This window comes from Ammospiza nelsoni, chromosome 34 (genome assembly GCF_027579445.1).
Source record: "Ammospiza nelsoni isolate bAmmNel1 chromosome 34, bAmmNel1.pri, whole genome shotgun sequence".
In the NCBI taxonomy this organism is placed as follows: domain Eukaryota; kingdom Metazoa; phylum Chordata; class Aves; order Passeriformes; family Passerellidae; genus Ammospiza; species Ammospiza nelsoni.
Window position 1 is genome coordinate 1,150,177 of NC_080666.1, and position 22,341 is coordinate 1,172,517.

The 22,341-nt window shown below is 50.8% G+C and overlaps 1 protein-coding gene across 1 annotated transcript; it reads right to left on the minus strand.

Annotated features, from left to right (window-relative positions):
* Nucleotides 1-6,071: 6,071 nt before the first annotated feature.
* On the minus strand, nucleotides 6,072-7,004 carry LOC132085985 (olfactory receptor 14C36-like). The gene has a single exon (XM_059491446.1). It carries the CDS (start codon nucleotides 7,002-7,004, stop codon nucleotides 6,072-6,074), a length of 933 nt encoding a protein of 310 aa, XP_059347429.1.
* Nucleotides 7,005-22,341: the final 15,337 nt, after the last annotated feature.

The window sequence follows — 22,341 nt, forward strand, 5'->3', positions numbered from 1 at the left end:
ACTGCTGGCCAAATTCTACAAATGACGTGAAATAAAAGTAATGTTATTGATGGCTTGATAGAGGCTTTTTTTTTCTTTATATTAATTTTATCATAATGTCCACAAAGAAATGTCATTCTTTGTGCCATCTCTCATTTTGTTTCTCTCCACCTTCCCTGAGCCCACAGACTGTGTCAATGAGGGGCTGCACTCTCAGTGGCTTTAAAGGATCTAAAGAATCTCCGAGCAAAGCTTTCTGCAGAGACGCCCTTTTGTTGCCTTCTCTGGAGCTGCAGCAGCAATGTCTGTGTGCAGAGCTGGGGGCAGATCAGTGCTGGCAGAGCAGCTGTGCCCAGCAGCAGCAGCACTTGGTGTTGCCAGTGCTGCTGCCGTGGCCCTGCCCCACTGCCCTGGTGGCCCTGGTGTTGCTGTAGGGCCTGAGTGCTCTCGGGGCCGGGCACAGCCCTGGGGGTGGCAGTGCCGGGGCTGCAGCAGGGACAGGCCATGGGCACTGCTGGGGCAGCGCTGACGCCTCAGCCCCGGGCCTGGGGGCTCCAGGCTCTTTGCCCAGGCTCTTGTAAGAACACGGCCAGGCCAATGCTCTGCCCAGAAAACCCCCGTGAGCAGCCCCAGGCTGGCTGTGGGCAGGCTGGGGGAAAAGAGCATGGCTGGGGCTCTGCAAGGGCCCTGGGGGAGAGGGGAATGAGCAGCAGAGCAGGGGCTGATCCATCCCCAGTGCGCTGGACAGCCCAGGGCAGCGTCCCAGAGCGTCCTGATGGAGCTGCCAACTACATCCCCCTCTGCATCCCTGGCCTCTCCCCCAGCTCACACAGGTGCCCCATCCTTGCAGGCACACACACGGCAGCACTGGCTCAGCAGCCCCTGTTTGCATTGCACAGAGCAGGGGGAGCACCCCATGTTGCTGTGGGGACATGAACCTGAGGGAGCACAAATGCCATCAGCCCTGGGGCCAGCAGGGGCTTGAGCACACCAGGGAAAGCACTCAGCTTTGTCCTGGCCTCTGCAGTCAGCCAGAAAGTTTGTTCCCATCAGCTGGGAGTTTCCTGTCCCACTGCAGATGCTGTTTGCTCAGAGCCAGGGCTGCCTGGCAGCCAACCCCAAACAGCCCTGAGCATTTCCGTGGTTTCACCTTTGCTTTCTCTACTCTTTGCCTGCTTTAAATTTCTTCCTATTTCCCTCCCCGGTTCCCTGCCCTGCAAACAGCACCTCCCTGTTTGCCCTTTCCTCTCTGATCCCACTCCCCATTGCAGTTCCTGACTTGGCACCATGGGAATGTCCCTTGGGCAGCAGGATCAACCTACAAGTGCTGCAGGAATTGTCTGCAGGCTCCTGCAGTGCCTGGTGCTGCTCCCTTGCCAGTGGCACCCAGGCCAGGGGGGCACATCTGGGCTGCTGTGTCTGGCTCTGGGGCTCCCTGTTCTGGGCAGTGAGGAGGAGCTGCAGAGGCTCTGCAGGACTGACAGGATGGGCTTTGGGGCTGGCAGGAGAAGCTGAGGGACCTGGGCTGCTGGAGCTTCTGCAGAGGAGGCCCAGGGCTCCTCCTGCAACTGCTCCAAGGGTGGTTTTAGAGAATCCCAGAATCAGCAAGGCTGGAAAAGGCTTTGGGGATCAACAAGTCCAACCTGTGCCCGGAGACTGCCTTGTGTCTTCTGAACATCCGCTTCTCCAGGATAAACCACCCCAGCTCCCTCAGCCACTCCTCACACCACTTATGTTCCAGACCACTCCTCAGCCTTTTTGCCCTTCTCTGGAAACTCTCCAGCCCCTCCATGTCCTTCCTGAATTGGGAGGCCCAGAACTGGACACAGCACTGCCCAACCAGTGCTGAGCACAGGGGAAGAATCACTGCCCTGCTCCTGCTGGCCACACCATTCCTGATCCAGGCCAGGAGCCATTGGCCCTTCTTGGCTCCCTGGGCACACTGCTAGCTCATGTCCAGCCTGCTGTCCATTACTCCCTGCAGGTCCCTTTCTGCCTGGCTGCTGTCCAGCCACTCTGTCCACAGCCTGTAATGCTGCAGGGGTTGTTGTGGCCAAAGTGCAGAACCTGGCACTTGGACTTGTTAAACCTCACCTTGTTGGATTTGGGCCCTGGATCCAGCCTGTCCAGGGCCCTGTGCAGAGCCCTCCTACCATCCAGCAGATCAAAACTCCCAGCCAACTTGGTGTCATGAGGGTTCCATGAGGCCCCAGAGTGTCGCAATGGTCTTCATGATTCCATGAGACCTCTCAGTATCACAATGTCCCTTTCGTTCCATGGGGCCTCTTCGGTGTCACAAAGTCCCTTGGATCCTTGGGCCCTGCAGTTTTATAGTGGATCATTGGTTCCATAAGGTCTGTCAGTGCAGAAATGCTCTCCTTGCTTACCCAGTGTCACAATGGCCTCTTGGTCCCAAGGGCAACCATGAGGTCAAACATGTTTCCTTCATTCCAGGAGTCCCTGAGGAGCAGCCCTGGACCCTTGGTTCCATGGGGCCCTGCAGTGTCGTAATGGCCCCATCCTGACACCAGGTCCTGCTCTGTAACAATGCTCTGCATGGTTCTTAAAGGCCCTGCAGGGTCACAGTGGCCTCTTGGTTCCCTGAGGCCTCAGAGTGCCACAATGAATTCCTTGGTGCTGCAATGTCACAATGGAGCCCTGGTGACACATGATCCTGCAGTGTCTCCAGGGACCCTTGGTTCCATGGTGTCAGGGTCCATCCTAGTGGACAGATGACCTGATGGTTCGTAGGAATGATCTTAGAGTACAAAACACCAACACAGTACAAGGGGGTTTGCAGTGATGATCAAATCAAATGCAGTTTTATTGAAATAACCACAGCAAAAATGCGATAGAGGGATTAAGGGAGAGAAAAAGAGAGAGAAAGAGAGAGGAAAGAGAGAGAGAAGGAGAGGGGATATAGCTACCAACGCAGAGACGAAGTCCTTTGGTGCAGTCCCGCCGAGGGTCCGCCTGCTATACTGGGGAGATCTCGAAGGCTCTAGCTAACTCAGAGGATTTTATTACTGAAAATTGTGGGGGGGGGGGGGGGGGGGAACAGATGTAACAGGTAGTCCACGTTCTCAGCAGTAAATGAGCTTGATAGATGTAACAGGTAGTCTATGTTCTTAGCAGTAAGCAAGAGCCATTGTATACTCGGTCCAGTGGTCACAATCTGCAGGCAAACATCTCGCTTTGGTCAGCTTGCCTCCCCACACACCTCCCCCGGGCTGGGGGTTTCAGTTCCAGTCCTTGGAAGGAGCAGAGGGGCCTTTTAGGAGTTTCATGTCTCAGTCCTTGATGGAGAATCTTCTTACATCTCAGTCTGTCTGTCACGGTGGTTGTAAAACAGGCGAGGGTCTTCTGTGGGAGACCACCTGAAACTCAGGAGAAGTCCAGCCAGGCCGAGAGGTGGGACAGCTTCCAGAGCTGCTATTGTTGCAAATGGGGCATGGTGCCCTCTTCTTAGCATACAGCATACACACTTGTGTAAACAATAGCTCAACACTGAGCTTTCAGGTCTCAGGGCCCATGGCGTATGACTTTTATCCTTCAGAGCCAGATATAGACGGGGGGGGGGGGGGTCTTCTCTTCAGTGGTCTCCCAAGGACGATCGTGAGGCAGATGAGGGAAAATTAGGACAGACTCTCACACCAGAACAGCCCCTGTAATCCAGGAGGAAGCAGTGAGTGACCTGCTGAGCCACTCAGATGCTCACAGGTGTGTGGGATCAGATGGGATCCATCCCAGGGGGATGAGGGAGCTGGTGGGTGAGCTCCCCAAGCTGCTCTCCATCATTTACCATCAGAGCTGGCTCAGCAGGGAGGGCCCAGGGGACTGGAGGTACCAGTGTGAGCCCATCCCCAAGAAGGGCTGGAAGGAGGAGCTGGGGAACTCCAGTCCTGTCAGCCTGAGCTGGGTGCCCAGCAAGGTTATGGAACAGATCACCTTGAGTGCCATCACAGGGCACCCACAGGATGGCCGAGGGATCAGAGCCAGCCAGTGTGGATTCCAATGTCTGCATGGAATGGTCTGGATGAGGGGATTGTGTCCAACATCAGCAAATCTGCAGATGACACCAAACTGGGTGTGAGTTTGGATCTGATGGAGAATGGAGGTAGGAGGGCTCTGCAGAGGGCCCTGGACAGGCTGGATCCAGGGCCCAAATCCAACAAGGTGAGGTTTAACAAGTCCAAGTGCCGGATCTTGAACTTTGGCCACAACAACCCCTGCAGCAGTACAGGCTGGGGACAGAGTGGCTGGAGAGCAGCCAGGCAGAAAGGGACCTGCAGGGACTGATGGACAGCAGGCTGGACATGAGGCAGGAGAGTGCCCAGGTGGCCAAGAAGGCAAATGGCTCCTGGCTGGATCAGGAATGGTGTGGCCAGCAGGAGCAGGGCAGGGATTGTTCCCCTGTGCTCAGCACTGCTTGGGCAGCACCTCAAGTGCTGTTTGCAGTTCTGGGCCCCCAATTTAGGAGGGAAATGGAGGGGCTGGAGCATTTCCAGAGAAGGGCAACAAGGCTGGGGAGGGGTCTGGTACACAAGTCCTGAGAAGAGTGGCTGAGGAAGCTGGGGTTGTTTATCTTGGAGAACAGGAGGCACAGGGAGACAAGGCAATGTCAGGGCAGAGGTGGGACTTGATAATCTCCAAGGTCTTTTCCAACCTTGCTCATTCTTTGATTCTCTGGAACCCCAGTTGGAGCAGTTGCAGGAGGAGTCCTGGGCCTCCTCTTCAGAAGCTCCAGCAGCCCAGGTCCCTCAGCTTCTCCTGCCAGCCCCAAAGCCCATCCTGTCAGTCCTGCAGAGCCTCTGCAGCTCCTCCTCACTGCCCAGAACAGGGAGCCCCAGAGCCAGACACAGCAGCCCAGATGTGCCCCCCTGGCCTGGGGTGCCGCTGGCAAGGGAGCAGCACCAGGCACTGCAGGAGCCTGCACACAATTCCTGCAGTACTTGTAGGATGATCCTGCTGCCCAAGGGACGTTCCCATGGTGCCAAGTCAGGAACTGCAATGGGGAGTGGGGCCAGAGAGGAAAGGGCAAACAGGGATGGGCTGTTTGCAGGGGAGAGAACAGGGCTGGGCAAGAGGGAGAAATCAGGAACAAGAAAGAGGAGAGAAAGCAAGGGTGAAGCAGAATACTTGCTCAGGGGAGTTTGGGGGTGGCTGCCAGGCAGCCCTGGCTCTGAGCAACAGCGTCTGCAGTGGCACAGGAAACTCCCAGCTGATGAGAACAAACTTTCTGGCTGACTGCAGAGGCCAGGACAAAGCTGAGTGGTTTCCCTGGAGTCCCCCAGCCCTTGCTGGCCCCAGGGGCTGATGGCATTTGTGCCCCCTCAGGTTCATGTCCCCACAGCAACAGCATGGGGATGCTCCCCCTGCTGTGTGCAATGCAAACAGGGGCTGGTGAGCCAGTGCTGCCGTGTCTGTGCCTGCAAGGATGGGGCACCTGTGTGAGCTGGGGGAGAGGCCAGGGCTGCAGAGGGGGGGATGTTTTTGGCAGCTCCATCAGGACACTGGGACACTGCCCTGCACTGTGCAGCAAACTGGGGATGGATCAGCCCCTGCTCTGCTGCTCCTTCTTGTCTGCCCTAGGGCCCTTGCGGAGCCCCAGCCATGCTGTTTGCCACCCCCAGGGCTGTGCCCGGCCCCGAGAGCACTCAGGCCCTGCAGCAACAGCAGGGCCACCAGGGCAGTGGGGCAGGGCCACGGCAGCAGCACTGGCAACACCAAGTGCTGCTGCTGCTGCTGGGCACAGCTGCTGTGCCAGCACTGATCTGCCCCCAGCTCTGCACACAGACATTGCTGCTGCAGCTCCAGAGAAGGCAACAAAAGGGCATCTCTGCAGAAAACTTGGTTGGGAGTTCCTTTATTTCCTTTAAAGTCACCCAGAGTGCAGCCCCTCATTGACACAGTCTGTGGCCACAGGCAAGTTGGAGAGGAAAAAAAAAAAAAGGTAAATGGCAGAAAAAATGACATTTTTTCTGGACTATATTTAAACATAAAACAAAGGAAAAGAACCTCCACAGTTTAGCCAAAAAGAAGTAGCAAAGATGACTTTGATTACAAGTTATTTGCAGATATTGCCCAGCAGTTTAATGTTTCTGAAAGCATGCAGTCATCAGTCTCCACACTGCAGCCTTGAGCTCCCAGTTCCTCAGGCTGTAGATGAGGGGGTTCAGGGTTGGAGGCACCACTGAGTACAGAACTGACAGGACCACATCGAGGGATGGGGAGGAAATGTTGGGAGGCTTCAAATAGGCAAATGTGGCTGTGCTGATAAACACGGATAGCACAGCCAGGTGAGGGAGGCAGGTGGAAAAGGCTTTGTGCCGTCCCTGCTCAGAGGGGATCCTCAGCACAGCCCTGAAGATCTGCACATAGGAGAAAACAATGAACACAAAACAGCCAAATACCAAACAGGCACTGACAGCAAGAAGTCCCACTTCCCTGAGTTGGGATTTGGAGCAGGAGAGCTTTAGAATATGTGGGATTTCACAGAAGAACTGGCCCAGGGCATTGCCATGGCATAGGGGCAGGGACAATGTATTGGCTGTGTGCAGCAGCGAATAGAGAAAGGCACTGGCCCAGGCAGCTGCTGCCATGTGGGCACAAGCTCTGCTGCCCAGGAGGGTCCCGTAGTGCAGGGGTTTGCAGATGGACACATAGCGGTCGTAGCACATGATGGTCAGCAGATAAAACTCTGCTCCAATGAAGAACATAAAGAAAAAGAGCTGAGCAGCACATCCTGAGTAGGAGATGTCCCTGGTGTCCCAGAGGGAATTGTGCATGGCTTTGGGGACAGTGGTGCAGATGGAGCCCAGGTCGCTGAGGGCCAGGTTGAGCAGGAAGAAGAACATGGGCGTGTGCAGGTGGTGGCCGCAGGCTACGGCGCTGATGATGAGGCCGTTGCCCAGGAGGGCAGCCAGGGAGATGCCCAGCAAGAGGCAGAAGTGCAGGAGCTGCAGCTGCCGCGTGTCTGCCAATGCCAGCAGGAGGAAGTGCCTGATGGAGCTGCTGTTGGACATTTGCTGGGGCTGCACATGGGGACCTGTTCATGGAGAAAGGACAGTAAAGACTTAGGGGAGGTACCTGTAAACAAAATCAAGGCCATTTCCCATACATCCTCCTTGGTAACACACAGACATGGTCTTTAATGTTTAAGAGTTCTGAGGTTTTCTTTATAAGCTCCCCCCATGTCTCTGCTGGTTGTTTTTGGATATAAAAACATAAGCATGTCTGAGGCCCTCAGGGAGAACAGAGTGAGTTCCCTGGGTCAAGGAGATGAATGCAGACTGAGGAGAGATGGTCTGTCATTCTGACCTGTTCAGAGTTTCTTTGGGCTTTAAACTTTCTCAGGTGGAAGGTGACCACCTTCTTATGCTTCCCTTAAAATGCCACCACCTACTGCTGGGAGCAGATGCATCCACCACAGCCCAGCTCCACATTTGTAGCCAAGGACTCACTTTGCTCATTTCACCAACCCAGCAGCATTTTCTGTGTCACAACACCTCTGCCTTTCCCCATCAATCTCATAACTCTGAGATGCTCTAGGACAGGTTTGCACCCTGGATTGAAGCTCCCAGCCTGGACTGAAATCTCAGGGAGACTCCCAAGTGTCCTTATGCTGGCATTGGATTGAGGGAGATGCAGCTCCTTCCCTGGCTGGACTGACAGCATTGCCCAGAGCCGGGCACTGGGGACAGCGTCACCTTGAGCCAGCTGTGCCCCCTGCCAGAGCCCCCAGTGCTGGGCAGCTGCTCCCAGCCCTGTGTTCTGCAGAGGGAACTGGGCCCGGGGCTGCAGAGCTGCCCCACAGCTCTGCTGCAGCTCTGCCTGCACAGAAGGGGCTGCACGCCTTGAAGCCCCAGCCCTGAGGGCACAGGCTTGGCTGGGGGCACAGGAGGGAGGGGGCTTGTTCAGAGGAAGGGGCTGCACTGGAGGGGATCCTGTGGGCATCTCTAAACTCTCCCTGCCACAGCATTGCTGGGTTTTGTTTTCTCTCCTTGCCTGATCTTCCCTCTGCTTCCTGGAGATTTCCCTCCTGCAGGTGTTTCCCTGTGCCTGATCACTCCTTGCCAGCACTCACAGACCCCAAATCTCTGTGAACTTATTGATCACTAAAAGTAACAGTTCAGATGTCTCAGGAATTTGTCAAAATTCATAATCAAACTTTAATATTTATCTCTCCTCCCTCCCATTCTCCACTAGTAGGAAACTGAGTACAAAGTATTAGGAAATGTCCTTTTTTTTGCCAAAATCTTTATCTTGGAAATATTGTATGACTGATCAGAACCCCTCAGCATTTTAGACCTTCACGAGCATTTCACCTCCCCTGCACCAGAAATACCCAGAGTTGCACTCACAGAGTCTGTAGGCAGTGGGATGTTTCAGCTTTAGGAGTTCACTGCAGGTGCTGCAGCTGCATTTTCCTGCAGCCAGAGGTTCCTGTGCCAACGGCTGGCAGTGATTCTGCCCCAGGCACTTCTCAGCTCCTTCCGAGCCCTGACTGATTGAAGCTCTCTGTGCCTCTGTGCTGTGCCCAGGATGGCAGCAGGCAGTGCCCCAGCCCTGCTGGGCTGGCAGAAGAGCGGCTCATCAAGAGAAATGTGCTTTTGAAGCTCCTCTTGGTTACCAGGAGCTGCCTCTGTGCCAGGAGCCCAGCCCAGCTCAGCAGCACAGACACAGCACCAGGACTTCAATGAGCCTCTGGGGCTTTGTGCTCAGGCCCTGAACATCATTCCCTGAGAGGGAGATGAAGAAACCTCTCCAGAACTCCAAGGCAGAATCCAACTCCAAAGTTTCTTGGACTTTTAATGGGTCCCACTGAGGGACACAACTGAGAAAGCGTCCCCAGGCCTTGGCAGAGCAGAGTACTGGAGGCAGTGATGACAGGTGGGAACAAAGAGAAGCCAAGTCCTTGTGCCCTGGGGCACAGCAGGGTCTGTGCCACCAAGGCCTGGGAAGAGACACCTTGTCCTGAGGCCCTGGGGCCTCCTGGCACAGCCCCAGCCAGGTTGGGCACTGTCAGCCCCTTGTCCTGCCCTCAGCATCCCCCCCAGCCCACATCCCAGTGGCCTCAAGGATCTGCTGGAAGGAGTCCCTGAGGAGCCTTGGTCAGCAATGGCCCTGGGGGCTCCTGAATGCTCCCAGGGACTGTAGGTTTTTGAAAGGACTTTGGGTTTGGCTTTTGCCTTCAGTCTCTGAGATGTCTCTGCCATCCTGGTCTCCAATTATCTGCTGTACTTAGTCCCTGGAGAGGCTTTGTCAGTAACAACACTCAGTGGGACGCATTAATACTTCAAGGTAATTCAGTTATTTTAAAGTACTTGGTATTTCCCTTTTGATACAGACTCTGTGAGAGGTTTGTGCAATCATTAAACCAATTCTCTGGTTTAACGAGTCCCTTGAGAGCTTTGTACTGACACTCACTAGGGCTCATTAGCACTTTGAGATACTCAAGGTTTTTAATGTACATTATGGATTTAAGGATACTTTTAGGTACTTTTATGGATTTTTCTTCTGACACTGAGTCTCTGAGAGGTTTTTGTGCCATCCTGGCCTCCAATTCTCTCGTCCAAGGAGTCCACGAGGATCCTGTGTTGGATATCTTCCCCCTTTTCTCTTGTACAACAAAGATGGAACTGAAAGAATTTTGTAAGACTTGCTAAAAGCATCCAAACAAACATGAGACAATTAACAACACAACAACAACCACTAAGAGAATGAATAGTGCTGTTTTAGGTAGACATCATCCAACCCTTTAGTCCTCAGGATTGGAAGAGTTTATTGAACCAATCTTTCTTTACCACGTGAAGCTTCTTGAACTCTTCATTCAGTACATGAATGCTCTTGTGGATTGACTCGCTGTGGATGGAGAGTTTCATGCAACACATGCCCTCAGAGCCTACACAGCTATGCTCATGTGCGCAGAGTAAAAACTCTATCGCTGTTCTGCAAGGTGGCATGTCTGATGGACTCTATGTCTGAGAGCAGGCCACTCAATGTGAGGGAGGTAGCATTGGTTTGCTTAGTTAACAGGCACCCAAGATGGTCTGATTGTCCTAAAGCTTTAGCTGCAGCCACCCAAGGCAGTCCACATTGTGGGTGCTATCATCCGATACCTGGATTAAAGCTTGCAAAGCCATCTCTTTGATATCATCCAATACTTCTCTCAGGACACCTGCTGCTTGATCATCTGGTAGCCTCTGTTGTCCTTCTCCAGCTAGATGGTTGATTGTCAATTCCACCCTTGCCTCATTATTAGCATAGTCTGCTATTAATTGATTTAGTAAACACTTCCATCCCCCTTCCCAAAGGGTGTATTCTGTAGGTGACAACAACGTGGTCATAATATATTTTAAATCATATGAGGTTGAGACATGTGCTGTAAACATGGCCCTCATTAGTCCATTAAAACAAGGTAAGTCTTTCCTATGGTCTTTAGCTGCCCTACACAGATCCTTGATTTCCCTGTAAACCAATGGCTGATACCTGGGATACTGCCCCCTTCCTTCATAACATACCGGGGCAACGAGGAGTTTCGAGACTATTTGCCAGTCTCCTTCCTTTACTGCTTCTTTCTGGATCCTTTCCTGGTGATCTTCTGGGTTGAGGGGAAAGGTGGCTCTGGGGAATCCAAACTGTTTTTTAAGGAGGAAGAATAACTTGGAGGAGAAACATTTGGATTAGAAATAGTGTGACAGTTGGGCTTAGTATCTGTGATCATGGGGTTATATTGTTGCCGGAGGGTGAGGCAAAGGGCACTGCCATTTTGTCAGGTGTTGGGGAGGAAGGGTCTTGATTTAGGATGGGATACCCCTGGGCTGGCATTCTGGAGGCATGGCCCAGGCTGAAGGTGGAATGATTGAAAGTGGGGGCGTGACCTGCAGTTCTGGGGGTGGAGTCTGGAGGTTCATTCAGGGTGGAAGAGAAGGTTGTGGTAGCAGGAAGTGGAGAAGCCAAGATGGAGGGAGGACAGTCAGGCTCAGGGGCATCTGGAAAATTTTTAATGATCCACCTCACGATTGATTTTAATTTGTTCTTTGAAGATATTTGATCATGATCAGTGAGAATTAACTTAGAGCATCCATATCTGCACCTTTCTACTTTGGAGATTCGGCTGCCCATTTTTCTCTTTCTCCACCTTATTTGGAACAGCCACTGGAAAACCCCAAATCAATAATGGGACATGGGTGCATAATGTAAAAACACAGTGGCAAAATGGGCAATAATTGTCCTGCGTTTCCCTAAACCCACCTGCAATCCTACACAGGTGAAACTGTTGTTCTCCCTGGGGATCCTGGCTGAGATACCTCAAAACAATGATGAATCTTCCAGCCTGACACAATCCAAAATCCTGGGAAGCACTGGTCTATCCATCAGCCAACCACTCTGACGAGACTAAATGTCATGGTCTCTGTTTGGGCGGCAAAGGTCGCAATGAGGGTGGCTGTGACAAACCTTTCTTGTTCCCCAGCTTCAGGGCAAAGGTGGTGAAAATGAAAAGAAGCAGATGCTGGGGAAGATGAAACAGGAAAGCCTTATAAATATGATTGCCTGGCAAAAGATTTTGAGAATATGGAAACTATAAGTGAGATTAAAATGAAATCAAACTTTGAGACACCAAGCCTTAGTTACTGAACAACTGGAAAAGAATGGTATGGCCAGCTGAAAGTAATCTTCCTTTGATGAAACAATACCCTCTGCTTGCAGACAGGTCCAAGGCTCAGAGCAGACCCTACTAGCTTGGCAGAAGGAGTCCAAAGACTAGTTTTAGGGTTTAAAATGTAGCACAGTATGGTAATGTAATCATTCTTATAGGCTGTATATAAATGCTATAAGATTTGTATCTTGTACTAGATTGGTTAGTGAAAATTGGAATATGCAGCACAGAAGCAGATTTATTGTATAGTAATGGGAAGTCCCCTCCTCTTTTGGGCATCCATTTTGGGTGTCTCTTTCGAGCTCCTCTTTCGGGCCTGCTCCGAGCTGTGGCTGGCAGCTTCAAACAAGGCCCCTGCACCCACACCCTTTGCAATAAACCACAAGTTCCAAGACCTGGCTTCAGATATCTCTTGTCTCTGTCTGTCCCAACTGTCCTAGCCCCCAATGATCCTATAAGCAGGATCAATGGAGTTGCCCAAAAAGAACTTTAGTAACAGGGTGAAAAACAATTAACATGGAGAAGTCAAGCACAGTACAAGGGTTGGGATTCAAAGACCTGAGATAAAGGCGAAGCACCAATATATTGACCAGTATCTTAATGGTCTATTGGTTCCATGAAGGCTCGCTGTGTCCAATGGCCCCTTGGTTCCATTGGGGCCCAGTAGTGCAACAGTGATTCCCTTGGTTCCACGAGTTCCCAAAGTGTCACAATGGCCCCTTCCTTCCATGAGGCCCTGCAGCGTCACAATGGTCTCCATGATTCCATGGGGCCTTGCAATGCCACAATGGTCTCCATGGATCCATGGTGCCCTGCAGGATCACAATGGCCCTTTGACTCCATGAGGCCCTAAAATGCTACAATTGTCTTTTGGTTCCACAAAGCCTCATGGCTTCACACTGGCCCCTTGGGACCATGCAGCTCAAGAGAGCCACAATTATGCCCTTGTTTCCACAAGGCCCCACAGTGTCACAGTGGCCCCCTGGATCCATGGTACCCTGCAGGATCAAAATGTTCCCCTTGGTTCCACAAGTTCCTACAGTGGAACAGGGTCCACAAGGGCCTGCAGTGTCACCTTGGCCCATTGGTTCCACAATCCTCCACAGTGTCACAAAAATCAACAATCTCCATAGGAAGGAAACAAGTGAGTCCCAGTGGTGCAGGGGCAGATGAGAGGCAGTCACCAGAGGCCAAGTCTAGCCAGGTTTGACTGTATGGGCAGATTTTGTCTGGGAGTAACCCTTGGATATAGAGAATTTTAGACATGGAATCCCAATTTTGGTGAAGGCGCCTAGACAAGAAAGGCAGTTCTTTCCCACAGGAAGGAAAGCACAGAGCCCCAGTGCTTCGCAGTCAGATGGGAAGTGGCCCTTGCCATGTCAAATTCAGTGGGACCTGTCAGACAGCCTCCAGGAGGCCAAACCAGGCAGACTTGTTCCATGTTCCTTTGATTTCATGGAGCCCCATACTGTCACAATGGTCTCATTATTCCATGAGGTTTCGCAATGTCACAATGGCTTCTTTGTTTCATGAGCCCCAACAGAGTCACAAGGGTCCATTGTCTCCATGTAGCCCCGCTGTGTCACAATGGTTCCTTTTATATATTGGTCCCACAATTTCATTATTGACCCTTCCTTCCATAGGGCCCCCTGAGTTGCACAACAGTACCCTTGATTCTTTGAGGTTCTCTAGTGTCACCATGGTGTCCTTTGACCTGCATTGTCACAACTGACCTATGGTTCCAAGAGGTTCCGTAGTGTCACCGTGGTCACTGTCAGAGGCTGGATGAGATCGATGTCCCGAGACACCTTGGGATGCTCGGAATGCCCATGTGGGGCCAGGGCCGGGTCAGGCCTTGGTTTGTGGTGGGACAGAACCCCACCCACAGCCCTGACCTGGCAGAGCTGTCAATCACATGGCAGATGCTGTGCCAACCCCACTCTGATTGGCTGAGCTGTCAATCAATCACACACTACCAGCCGGTGCTACCCTAAATCTGATTGGACAAGCAACTGGCAGTCCCACCGCAGGGGCAGGCCCATGAAGGCCCAGGGGATTAAAAGCCAGAGCACGAGGCCAGTCCCTGGCCTGCATCCCAGTTTCTCCTGGGTTTCCTCTGTTGGTGTAGCTGGAAGCTGAGTAGTTGGTACCTATGTGTGTGTCTTTCTATGGATCTTCTGTCTTTCTGATGTTCTCTATTTGTTCTCCTTATAATACTACTTACCTGGAACATTTTGGGTAACTAAACATCTTAAGGGTTGAAGGCCTTTAGGTTAAATGGGCTAAGTTAATGAAGTTAATGCTTTGATAAGAGTTTTATGTTGAAATGGATGTTGTAATAAACCCTTTGCCCAAGTTCCTTGACTGTTGATATTTTCCCAGTAAAATTTTGTGTCATTTGGACATCTTAGCTGGTTTTTGCATGGTGCTGGTATCACCGAGGCTGTGGGTTCAATCCCTGTGTGGGCCATTCACTAAAGAGGTGGACTTGATGGTCCTTGTGGGTCCCTTGCTACCAAGAATATTCTTTGCATCTGCCCATGTTGACAATAGTTGGTTGATGTTTCTCCTGTGCACCAAACTCAAGTCAAGGAACCTTTGGTTGCCCCCAGCATTTCAGTGTTTTGGGGTGTTCCAGCCCTGCAGGCTGACAATGGCCTCTTGTTTCCATGAGGCCCCACAGTGTCACACTGGCCCCTTGGTTCCATGAGGATCTGCAGTGTCACACAGGTTGATGCCATTTGTCCTTGCTGTCCCTCACATGCCCCTGGCCCACAAACAGCCCCGAGCCACCTGTGAAGGACAGGCCCTGCTGTCCCAGGCTGGGCTCAGGGCTTGGCCTTTCTGCTTCCCGCAACCAGCCCAGGCCTTGCTCAGCATTGCAGTTCCCTGCTCAGAGCCTTGGGCTGCCTGCAATCCTGGCCTCAAGGATCTGCTCTCAGCAGTCCCTGGGGAGCCTTTGGCACTCCCTGCCCTCAGTGGGGCCCAGTGATGCTCCAAGGGACTTGGAGTTTTGCTTCTGACTTCTTGACAAGCTTCTTCAGCCTTCTCTCAGTGCCAGTGATTGGATAAGTTAGATGTAATGAGTGTGCTTTTTGTATTCTTTGAGATTTGCTCGGACGTGGTAGATGTAAAAGCAAGCACTGAATTCAAAAGAATTTTTCCACAGCTATACCTTGAAAAAACTCCTTATGTTTCAGTGCATTCAAGTGTAAAAACGCTGTAGCAAACACATGAAGAAAGTTGTTTTAGCTTAGTATTTTAGAGTCAGGCCTGTAAGTGAGTTATAGTAAATGCTATATTTTATTTCTATAGTAAGTATTATCCGTTGCTAAGTAGTTTAAGGTAAATTATCTATTAAGTGCCATCAAATGTTAAATTCTGTTAAGGTTTAGTTTTGTTAAGTTTATCTCCTGTTAAGTTTAAGTGTTATTAAGTTTAAGTAGAGCTAGATTCTGTTTAAATTATATTAGGTTTAAGTTATGTAGAATTTAAAGTCAGTTAAGTTTTGTTAAGTTTTGTTCGATTTAAGTGATTTTACATGTAAGTTCTGTTGATTTAAAAATCTGTTAAGTTTAAGTAAAGGTAAGTTTAGGTAATGTTAACTTCTATTAAGTTTAAATGTTTTAAGTTTAATTGTTTTAAGTCTAGGTACTATTAAGTTTAAGTGATGTTAGATAGATTTATCCTTTTATGATAGGCGTTTATTTTTATGACTTGTGTGCGAAGTGTTGTTGTGAACATCAGAGAAACTCCAGTTAAAAAAGGACAATCAGAAGCATTTGTGAGTAGAGCCATTCCTGTTTGAAGTATATCTGCTGTTTGAGAATAGAAAGCAAACTTGCGAGACAATCAGTGCAGGTGAAACCTGTGCATATGTTGCTCCTTTAGCTTATTTTTGTAAGTTGTATTAGCACACCTGAGTTTGGTTTGAGCCTTGTAGCACATAGAATCCTTTTTGTATCTGTTATATGGCATATCTTATAAATAGTGATAGCCTTTTCTGTTTGTTTCCCTGGCTTACATCCCTTGTAAGGGAGAAACCTTGCTAGCTGAGAATATTGTTTAGTTGTTAGAATTGCCTATTTTTGTGTTGCAAAGAGTGTGACACAGTTAGCCCATAGAATTTTGCTTTTCTAAAAAAATAAAAACAGGGAAGATGTTGGGAATTTAGCTGCTAGAGATTGGAAAATTACAAAGCTGCGACTAATTCCAAGTCCTGCACCTGTGAGATAGTGTGTCCTTGGGCCTAGCTCTAGTAGGATAACAAATAGTAAAAGAGACATGAGAAAAGAGAGATGTAACGCCTAAGGAATGAGGAAGAGTTCCTGGTATAGTTTAACCAATAGATTGCTTGGCTTACAGAATATTCATAAGCTTATTATTTGCTGTATAAGTGCTTGATGCTTTCTTCAATAAATGGGACTAGTGATGAACCACCTGCTGTCCTGGTCCCCTTCCTACAACACCCCCAGACAGAAGAAGATCCCTCCCCCAGAGGCTGGGAGGAGTTGAAGTAACATGAGGCCTAACCCGGGCTGTCTGTTCCTCTGAGTTTGCCACCAGCATGGGCCACAGGCTCACGTAGCATTGCGCCGTCCCTCCCAGACCCGCGACAGATGTCCCCACCGGATCCAGGGGCCACTCTGGGGGCCAGGCTGAAAGAGAGAGAACCATGACGTCAGCACCGCTGTTGAGAAGCCGGCGGAGGTGGATTTCCGATGGTGTCGCACCAGGAACAGACAGGGTACACAGCATCTCGGGACGGTCCTTGGTCAGGACAGCAGTCCAGCGAACTTGAGGCGGCCCAGTGGATCCAAAGCCACCAGCTACACGCAACTGGTCAGCTGTCCTGCCAACAGAGGACTTAAAAGGCACAAGTTGAGCACGTTGTGTCCCTTTCGGGATCGTGACGGGAGGGGGTGGGTGTGGAGACCATGGCACAAATCTGCCCTGTGAAATCTGCATCAATGAGCCCCAGGTGCACAATGATGCCCTGAAGGGTGGCACCAGATCTCCCCATCAGGAGAGCACTCATGCCCCCACCCAAGGGATCAAAGGAATCCAGGGGAACCTTGTGTATTTTACAAGATTCTAAGACAACTGTTGCTGCGGTGCAGACATCCAGACCTGCTGATCCGCGGGTGCTGGCTGCAAGACGGCAAAGTAGACCTCCATCGTCTTCGGGGTCTGGAGAGAAGCGTGTGTCTGGGCACGTGCCTGCTGCGCGCTCCGCTTCACATTTCCCGAGCACGGCAACGCCTGGCCATTAACATGAACAGTCCCCTTGCAGATATTGGACATGTGATTCGACCTTCCACACCGACCGCATAGGAACATGGGAAATCTGAACTTCTGTGCTTTCTTCCCCTGCTTCTTCCCAGCTTGCGCGGTCCCCTGCTGCAGCCGCCTGCCCTGCGGTGCTGCCCAGACTGGCTGCACAGCGGCAGCCACGGCAGCCAACTTCTGACCCGAGGGGATGATGTCCGCACAGGCCTCCGCCATCTGAGAGACAGTAGGAAAACCAGGCAGAGCCACTATGACCCTACTACAAGCATCATTCCAATTACACCTCACATGGTTTGCAATCACAATCCTCTTTGCCACAGGATCAGAAACCTGCCTCTCCACAGACGCAGTCAGCCTTGCTGCAAATGCCATGAAAGGCTCATCATCCCCCTGGACAATGGTTGCAAACGGCTTCCTCGGAGCGGCCATTTCCAGGGTCTGAACAATCGCTGCCATGCCCAGTGTGGGGCACTGGTCAAGCACAAGTGGATCGAAGCCAACGTGCCCCTGAGCATTTTCATAAAGCCCTGTGCCCAGCAGCATGTCAGTGACATCCACACGCCTGGGGTTCTGCGGCGCCAGCGCAGCATTCTGCAGCACAGCTTTGGCCGCCAAACGAGCCCACTTGGTCTCAAAAACATCAAACTACTGCACAAAGTCAAAAAGCGAATGTGCTACACGACAGAGGTCATGAGGTGTCAGCACATCCATAACAACCTTCCCGAGAGTCTGCATAACCTCAGCAGACCCCAAACCATGCTGAGCAACCGCATCATGGACTTCCCTCTTCAGCTTATACAAAAGTGGTTCATGGGTGTTATGAGTAACACCCCTGAGCATAGGGAAAGCCTGAGGATCTTCCGACAAAGCCACAGCACCTGCTGTGTCCCGGTACATGGGCCCCACAGGGACAAGAGGAGATTATTGACTGGGAGCCAGGTCAACACCACTCGCCCCTTCACCCCTTGCAGCCAAAGGAGCCCCCTCCATGACCCTGCAGATGCCGGGAGGAGGCAGGCTCAGACATCTCATTGGACTTGGTTTTGGCTTCTTGCCAGAAACGTTCGGGGTTCCTCGGACGCACGGTCACTTGGCACGAGAAAAATGTCCACAAATCGGTGAGGAAGCGCCACGGCCCCAGGCACCCACCGGCCTCCCGCCAGCCATGTCGGCATTCACACTAAATGTAAATACCTCAGCGCCCTGTTGTGCCACAGCCCTGGCAGGGGGCGCCTTGGCGGGCACAGGTACCAGCACGGCCTGCAAACCCAGTGTGGACTGGGACGATGTGACGGTGGTCACAAGGGTTTTCAGGATGAGAGAGAGACAAGAATGTTGACTCCATGATCAGAAGGCTTGATTTATTATTTTATTATATATATATACTACATTTTAACTGTACTAAAAAGTAATAGAAAGGGAAAGGTTTCTCGGAAGGCTAAGCTAAGAATACAATCGAAAAGAATGAATAACAAAGATCTGTGTCTCATCAGAGAGCAAGAGCAGCTCTGCCGTGAGTGGTCAGTAAATCCAAACATCCACAGGAGACCAATCACGGATCCACCTGTTGCATTGCACAGTGGCAGATAACCATTGTTTACACTTTGTTGCTGAAAGGTCTCAGCTTCGGGAGGAAAACTCCTAATGGAAGGATTTTAATGAAAAGTTGCCCGCGACAGGATGAGACCGGTGCGGGGCCCTGTCCCCGACATGGAGGAGGGGAGGGGTGCCAAGAGAGGTGCAGCCTGTGGAGTCGCATCACTGCAGAGCGGCACAAGGGAGCCTGGCACAGCCAAATCCACCCCGGGGCAACCATTGCCATTCCCCAGTTGGACCTGTCCCCGAACAGACCGTCCCAGGGTGGGGAGAGAGCTCCACATCGCACAGAAACTCAAACTTCCCCTCGTCCATGTCCGAGACAGAAGGGCTCCACTGGGAACTCCGAGGGGTACAAGAACCAGACCCCCGCCAAAGATCCTCACACTTTTTCCACTGCACCAGCAGTGATCCCACATCTACGGTGCAATCATCAAAGAGGGCCTCCATGAGGTGCACACCCACAAGAGACCACTCCTCCTTGGAGAACGGATTTGCAGAGTCCAAAAAGAGCCCTCGCTCTCGGGCCCACAGAAGCAATCGGTCAAAATCATTCCAGGAAATAGAAACCTGTTTCCACTCCAGGGCCCCCCCTCCAGAGATCCAAAATGAGGGAATCCTCCTTGAAACCCACAGTGGTTGCCATTACCCCAAGAACAGCAGGCAAAGCACCAAAGAGGGGTGACAATAAAACCTCACTGGCAATCCAGACTTGGACTCAGCCTAGGCTGCAGTACACTTTGGCAGTCACCTGATGTCACTAGAGGACAGGAAAGAACAGAAGCACACATGGCTGTTCTCAAGATGAAGAAAAAATGTGAAGTTTATATTCTGACTCCAACATTTATAGTTTTCCAAAAGTAACAGCGGATTGGAGGGTGACAGTGCCACCTCTCCAATGACACTGATCAAATCAACAGCCCTTCAACTCTCTCCTCCTCCATAAAAGGAATGCGAAACAATGAGTTACTTACAGAAAGCGCGTGAGAAAGTTCACTACAAGAATGTCAACATCAGAAGGCTTAGAAAATCTTAAAAAAAACAGAATGACACAAGTTGGGCTAAACTTGACCTCTGGTGACTGCTTCTCTGGTGACTGCCCCTGCACCACTGGGGCTCACTTGTTTCCTTCTTATGGAGACCATTGTGACACTGTGGAGCATTGTGGAACCAATGGGCCATGGTGACACTTAGGGACTTGTGGAACCAAGAGGAACATTGTGACCCCGCAGGGTAACATGGATCCCAGGGGCCACTGCAACACTCTGGGGCCTCGTGGAACCAAGAACATCTTTCTGTTCTCTTCGAACCAACAACATGTGGCCCAATTGGGCCTCACGGTCCCAAGGAGCCAGTGTGAAGCAGCAGGGCTTTGTAGAACCAAGAGGCCATTGCTGCATTTCAGGGCCTTGTGGAGCCAAAGGGCCATTGTGATCCTGCAGGGCACTGTGGATCCATGGAGAACATTGTGGCATTGCAAGGCCCCATGGAATCAGGAAGACAATTGTGACCCTGCAGGGTCTCATGGAAGGAAGGGGCCCTTGTGACACTATGGGAAGTTCTGGAACCAAGAGAATCATTGTTGCACTACTGGGCCCCAATGGAACCAAGGGGCCATTGGACACAGTGGGACTCTGTGGGGCCCTGTGGAGCCATGGAGACCATTAAGATCCTTAAGGACTTGTGTAATCAAGTGACCGTTATGACACCTGAGGGCCTCATGGAAGCCAGGAGCCATTGTGACACTGCAGGGCCCTGTGAAACCAAGGGAACATGAAATAGGTGTGGCTGCCTTGGCTTCCCAGGTGTCACCTGACAGGTCTGCCTGACCTTGGAATGTGGAAGGCCATTTCCATCTGCCCCAGAAACATTGGGGCTCTGGGCTTTTCTTTTTATGAAAAAGAACTGTCCATTTTTTCCAGGCATCCATGGCCAAAATTCCTATTCCACCTCCAAATATCTGTGTATTCAAGGATTGCTGCCAGACTAAAGCTGCCAGGACAGACGAGTCTGGCTGGTCATTGACTCCTGAGTGGCAGCACTCATCTATTTTCCAAAAACTGGAAAGGGCTCTGTGCTTTTCTTTGTATGGAAAAAAAAATCCTTCTTTTCCAGGCACAAATGTTCTAAATTAGGACTCCGCATTCATAATTTCAAATATCCAAGGGTTGCTCCAAGCAAACCTGCCAAGACAGACAGGTCAGGCTTGCCTTGGCCGCTGATGGCTGCCGTTCATCAGCTCCTGAAACATTGGGACTCTGTGGTTTCCTTCCTATGGAGACCAATGTGACATTTGAGAGCCTTGTGAAATGAAGGGGCCATTGTGACACTGCAGAGCCTTGTGGGACCAAGGACAGCACTGTGGCTCTGTTTGGCCGCATGGTCCCAAGGGGCCAGTGCAAAGCAGCGGTGTGGGAGTTAGCCCAGCTGTAACTCAGAGTCAGACAGATTTTACCCTGGAAGAAGTGGGTGTGAGTTTCAAGTTCTAGGAATCATTCGATTTACTTAGGGTGAGCTTGAGACTTTTCCCATAAGCCTTTAGTGTTGTTATGCTAAGTTGTCCAAGTGCTACTCCTGTATTGGTTTATTGGTTACTTGTTTCTTCTATATGGTTATTGTTCTAGTTTTCTAGCCCCAAGTGTCTATGTTGTGACTTCCTCTTTGTCTCAGGTTTTAGGATACTGCCCCTCGTACCGTGCTCAACTTCTCCATGTTTATTGTTTTTCACCCTGTAATTAAAATTCTTTTTGGGAAACTCCATTGAACCCACTCCTTTTCATTTTTGCCACCCTCGCCCTGCTGAAGTCAGGGACTCAGAGAGGTTTGTCGCAGCCACCCTTATTGTGACATTTGGCACACGAACAGGCACCATGACATTCAAGCCTCCCTGTGTCAGTCACGTCAGCTGGGGTTAGCTGTTGGATAGGTCAGTGCTCCCCAGGATTTTGGATTGTGCAGGCCTGGTGGATTCATTGTTTCTTCGAGGGACCTCGGCCCGGGATCGGGAGGAGCAAAAACGGTTTCACCTGCTTAGGATTGCAGGTGGGTTTGGGGAAATGCAAGACATTTATTGCCCATTTTGCCACTGTGTTTTTACAATATGCACCCAAGTCCCATTAATGATTTGGTGTGCTCTGGTGGCTGTTGCCCCTAAGTTGGAGAAGGAGAAAAATGGGCAGCCAGATGTCCAAAGTAGAAAGGAGCATATATGGATGCTTTAAGTTAATTCTAAGAGATCATGACAAAATATTTTCAAAGAACAAATTAAAATCAATCATGAGGTGGATCATTAAAAATTTTCCAGATGCCTCTGCTGATGAAATCCATACCACTGAATTTTAGGACTAAGTGGGACTTAAACTGTTCAAGCTTTCGATCAAAAGGGAGCCCATTGCAGCCCACATGCTCCCCATCTTCCTTACCATCCTTGAGATCCTTCACCAGCAAGCAATGTCTCAAAAACTGAATCCGTTGGTCACTCCTAACACAGAGCCTCCCCTCAAACATGCCTTTCTCAGACCTTCCACAATGGTCCAAGATGGCAACAGCCTCGTGGTCTTGGAATATCATGCCCTGGAGACTCAAGATGGAAGGAGCCTGAATGTGGCTTGGGAGCCTGTTATGGTTTGGGCCTGGCAAAGCCAGAGCCCCTATGAGTCTACCCTCTACCTGATATCTGCTGTGAGATGTGAGCAGGAATAAGCAAAGCAGGCTCCAACTTAAACATAAAGAAAAGTTTATTAACTGAACTACACACAATTACTAAACTACACACAATTAATAAACTACACACACACAAAAGAAAAAGAAATCAC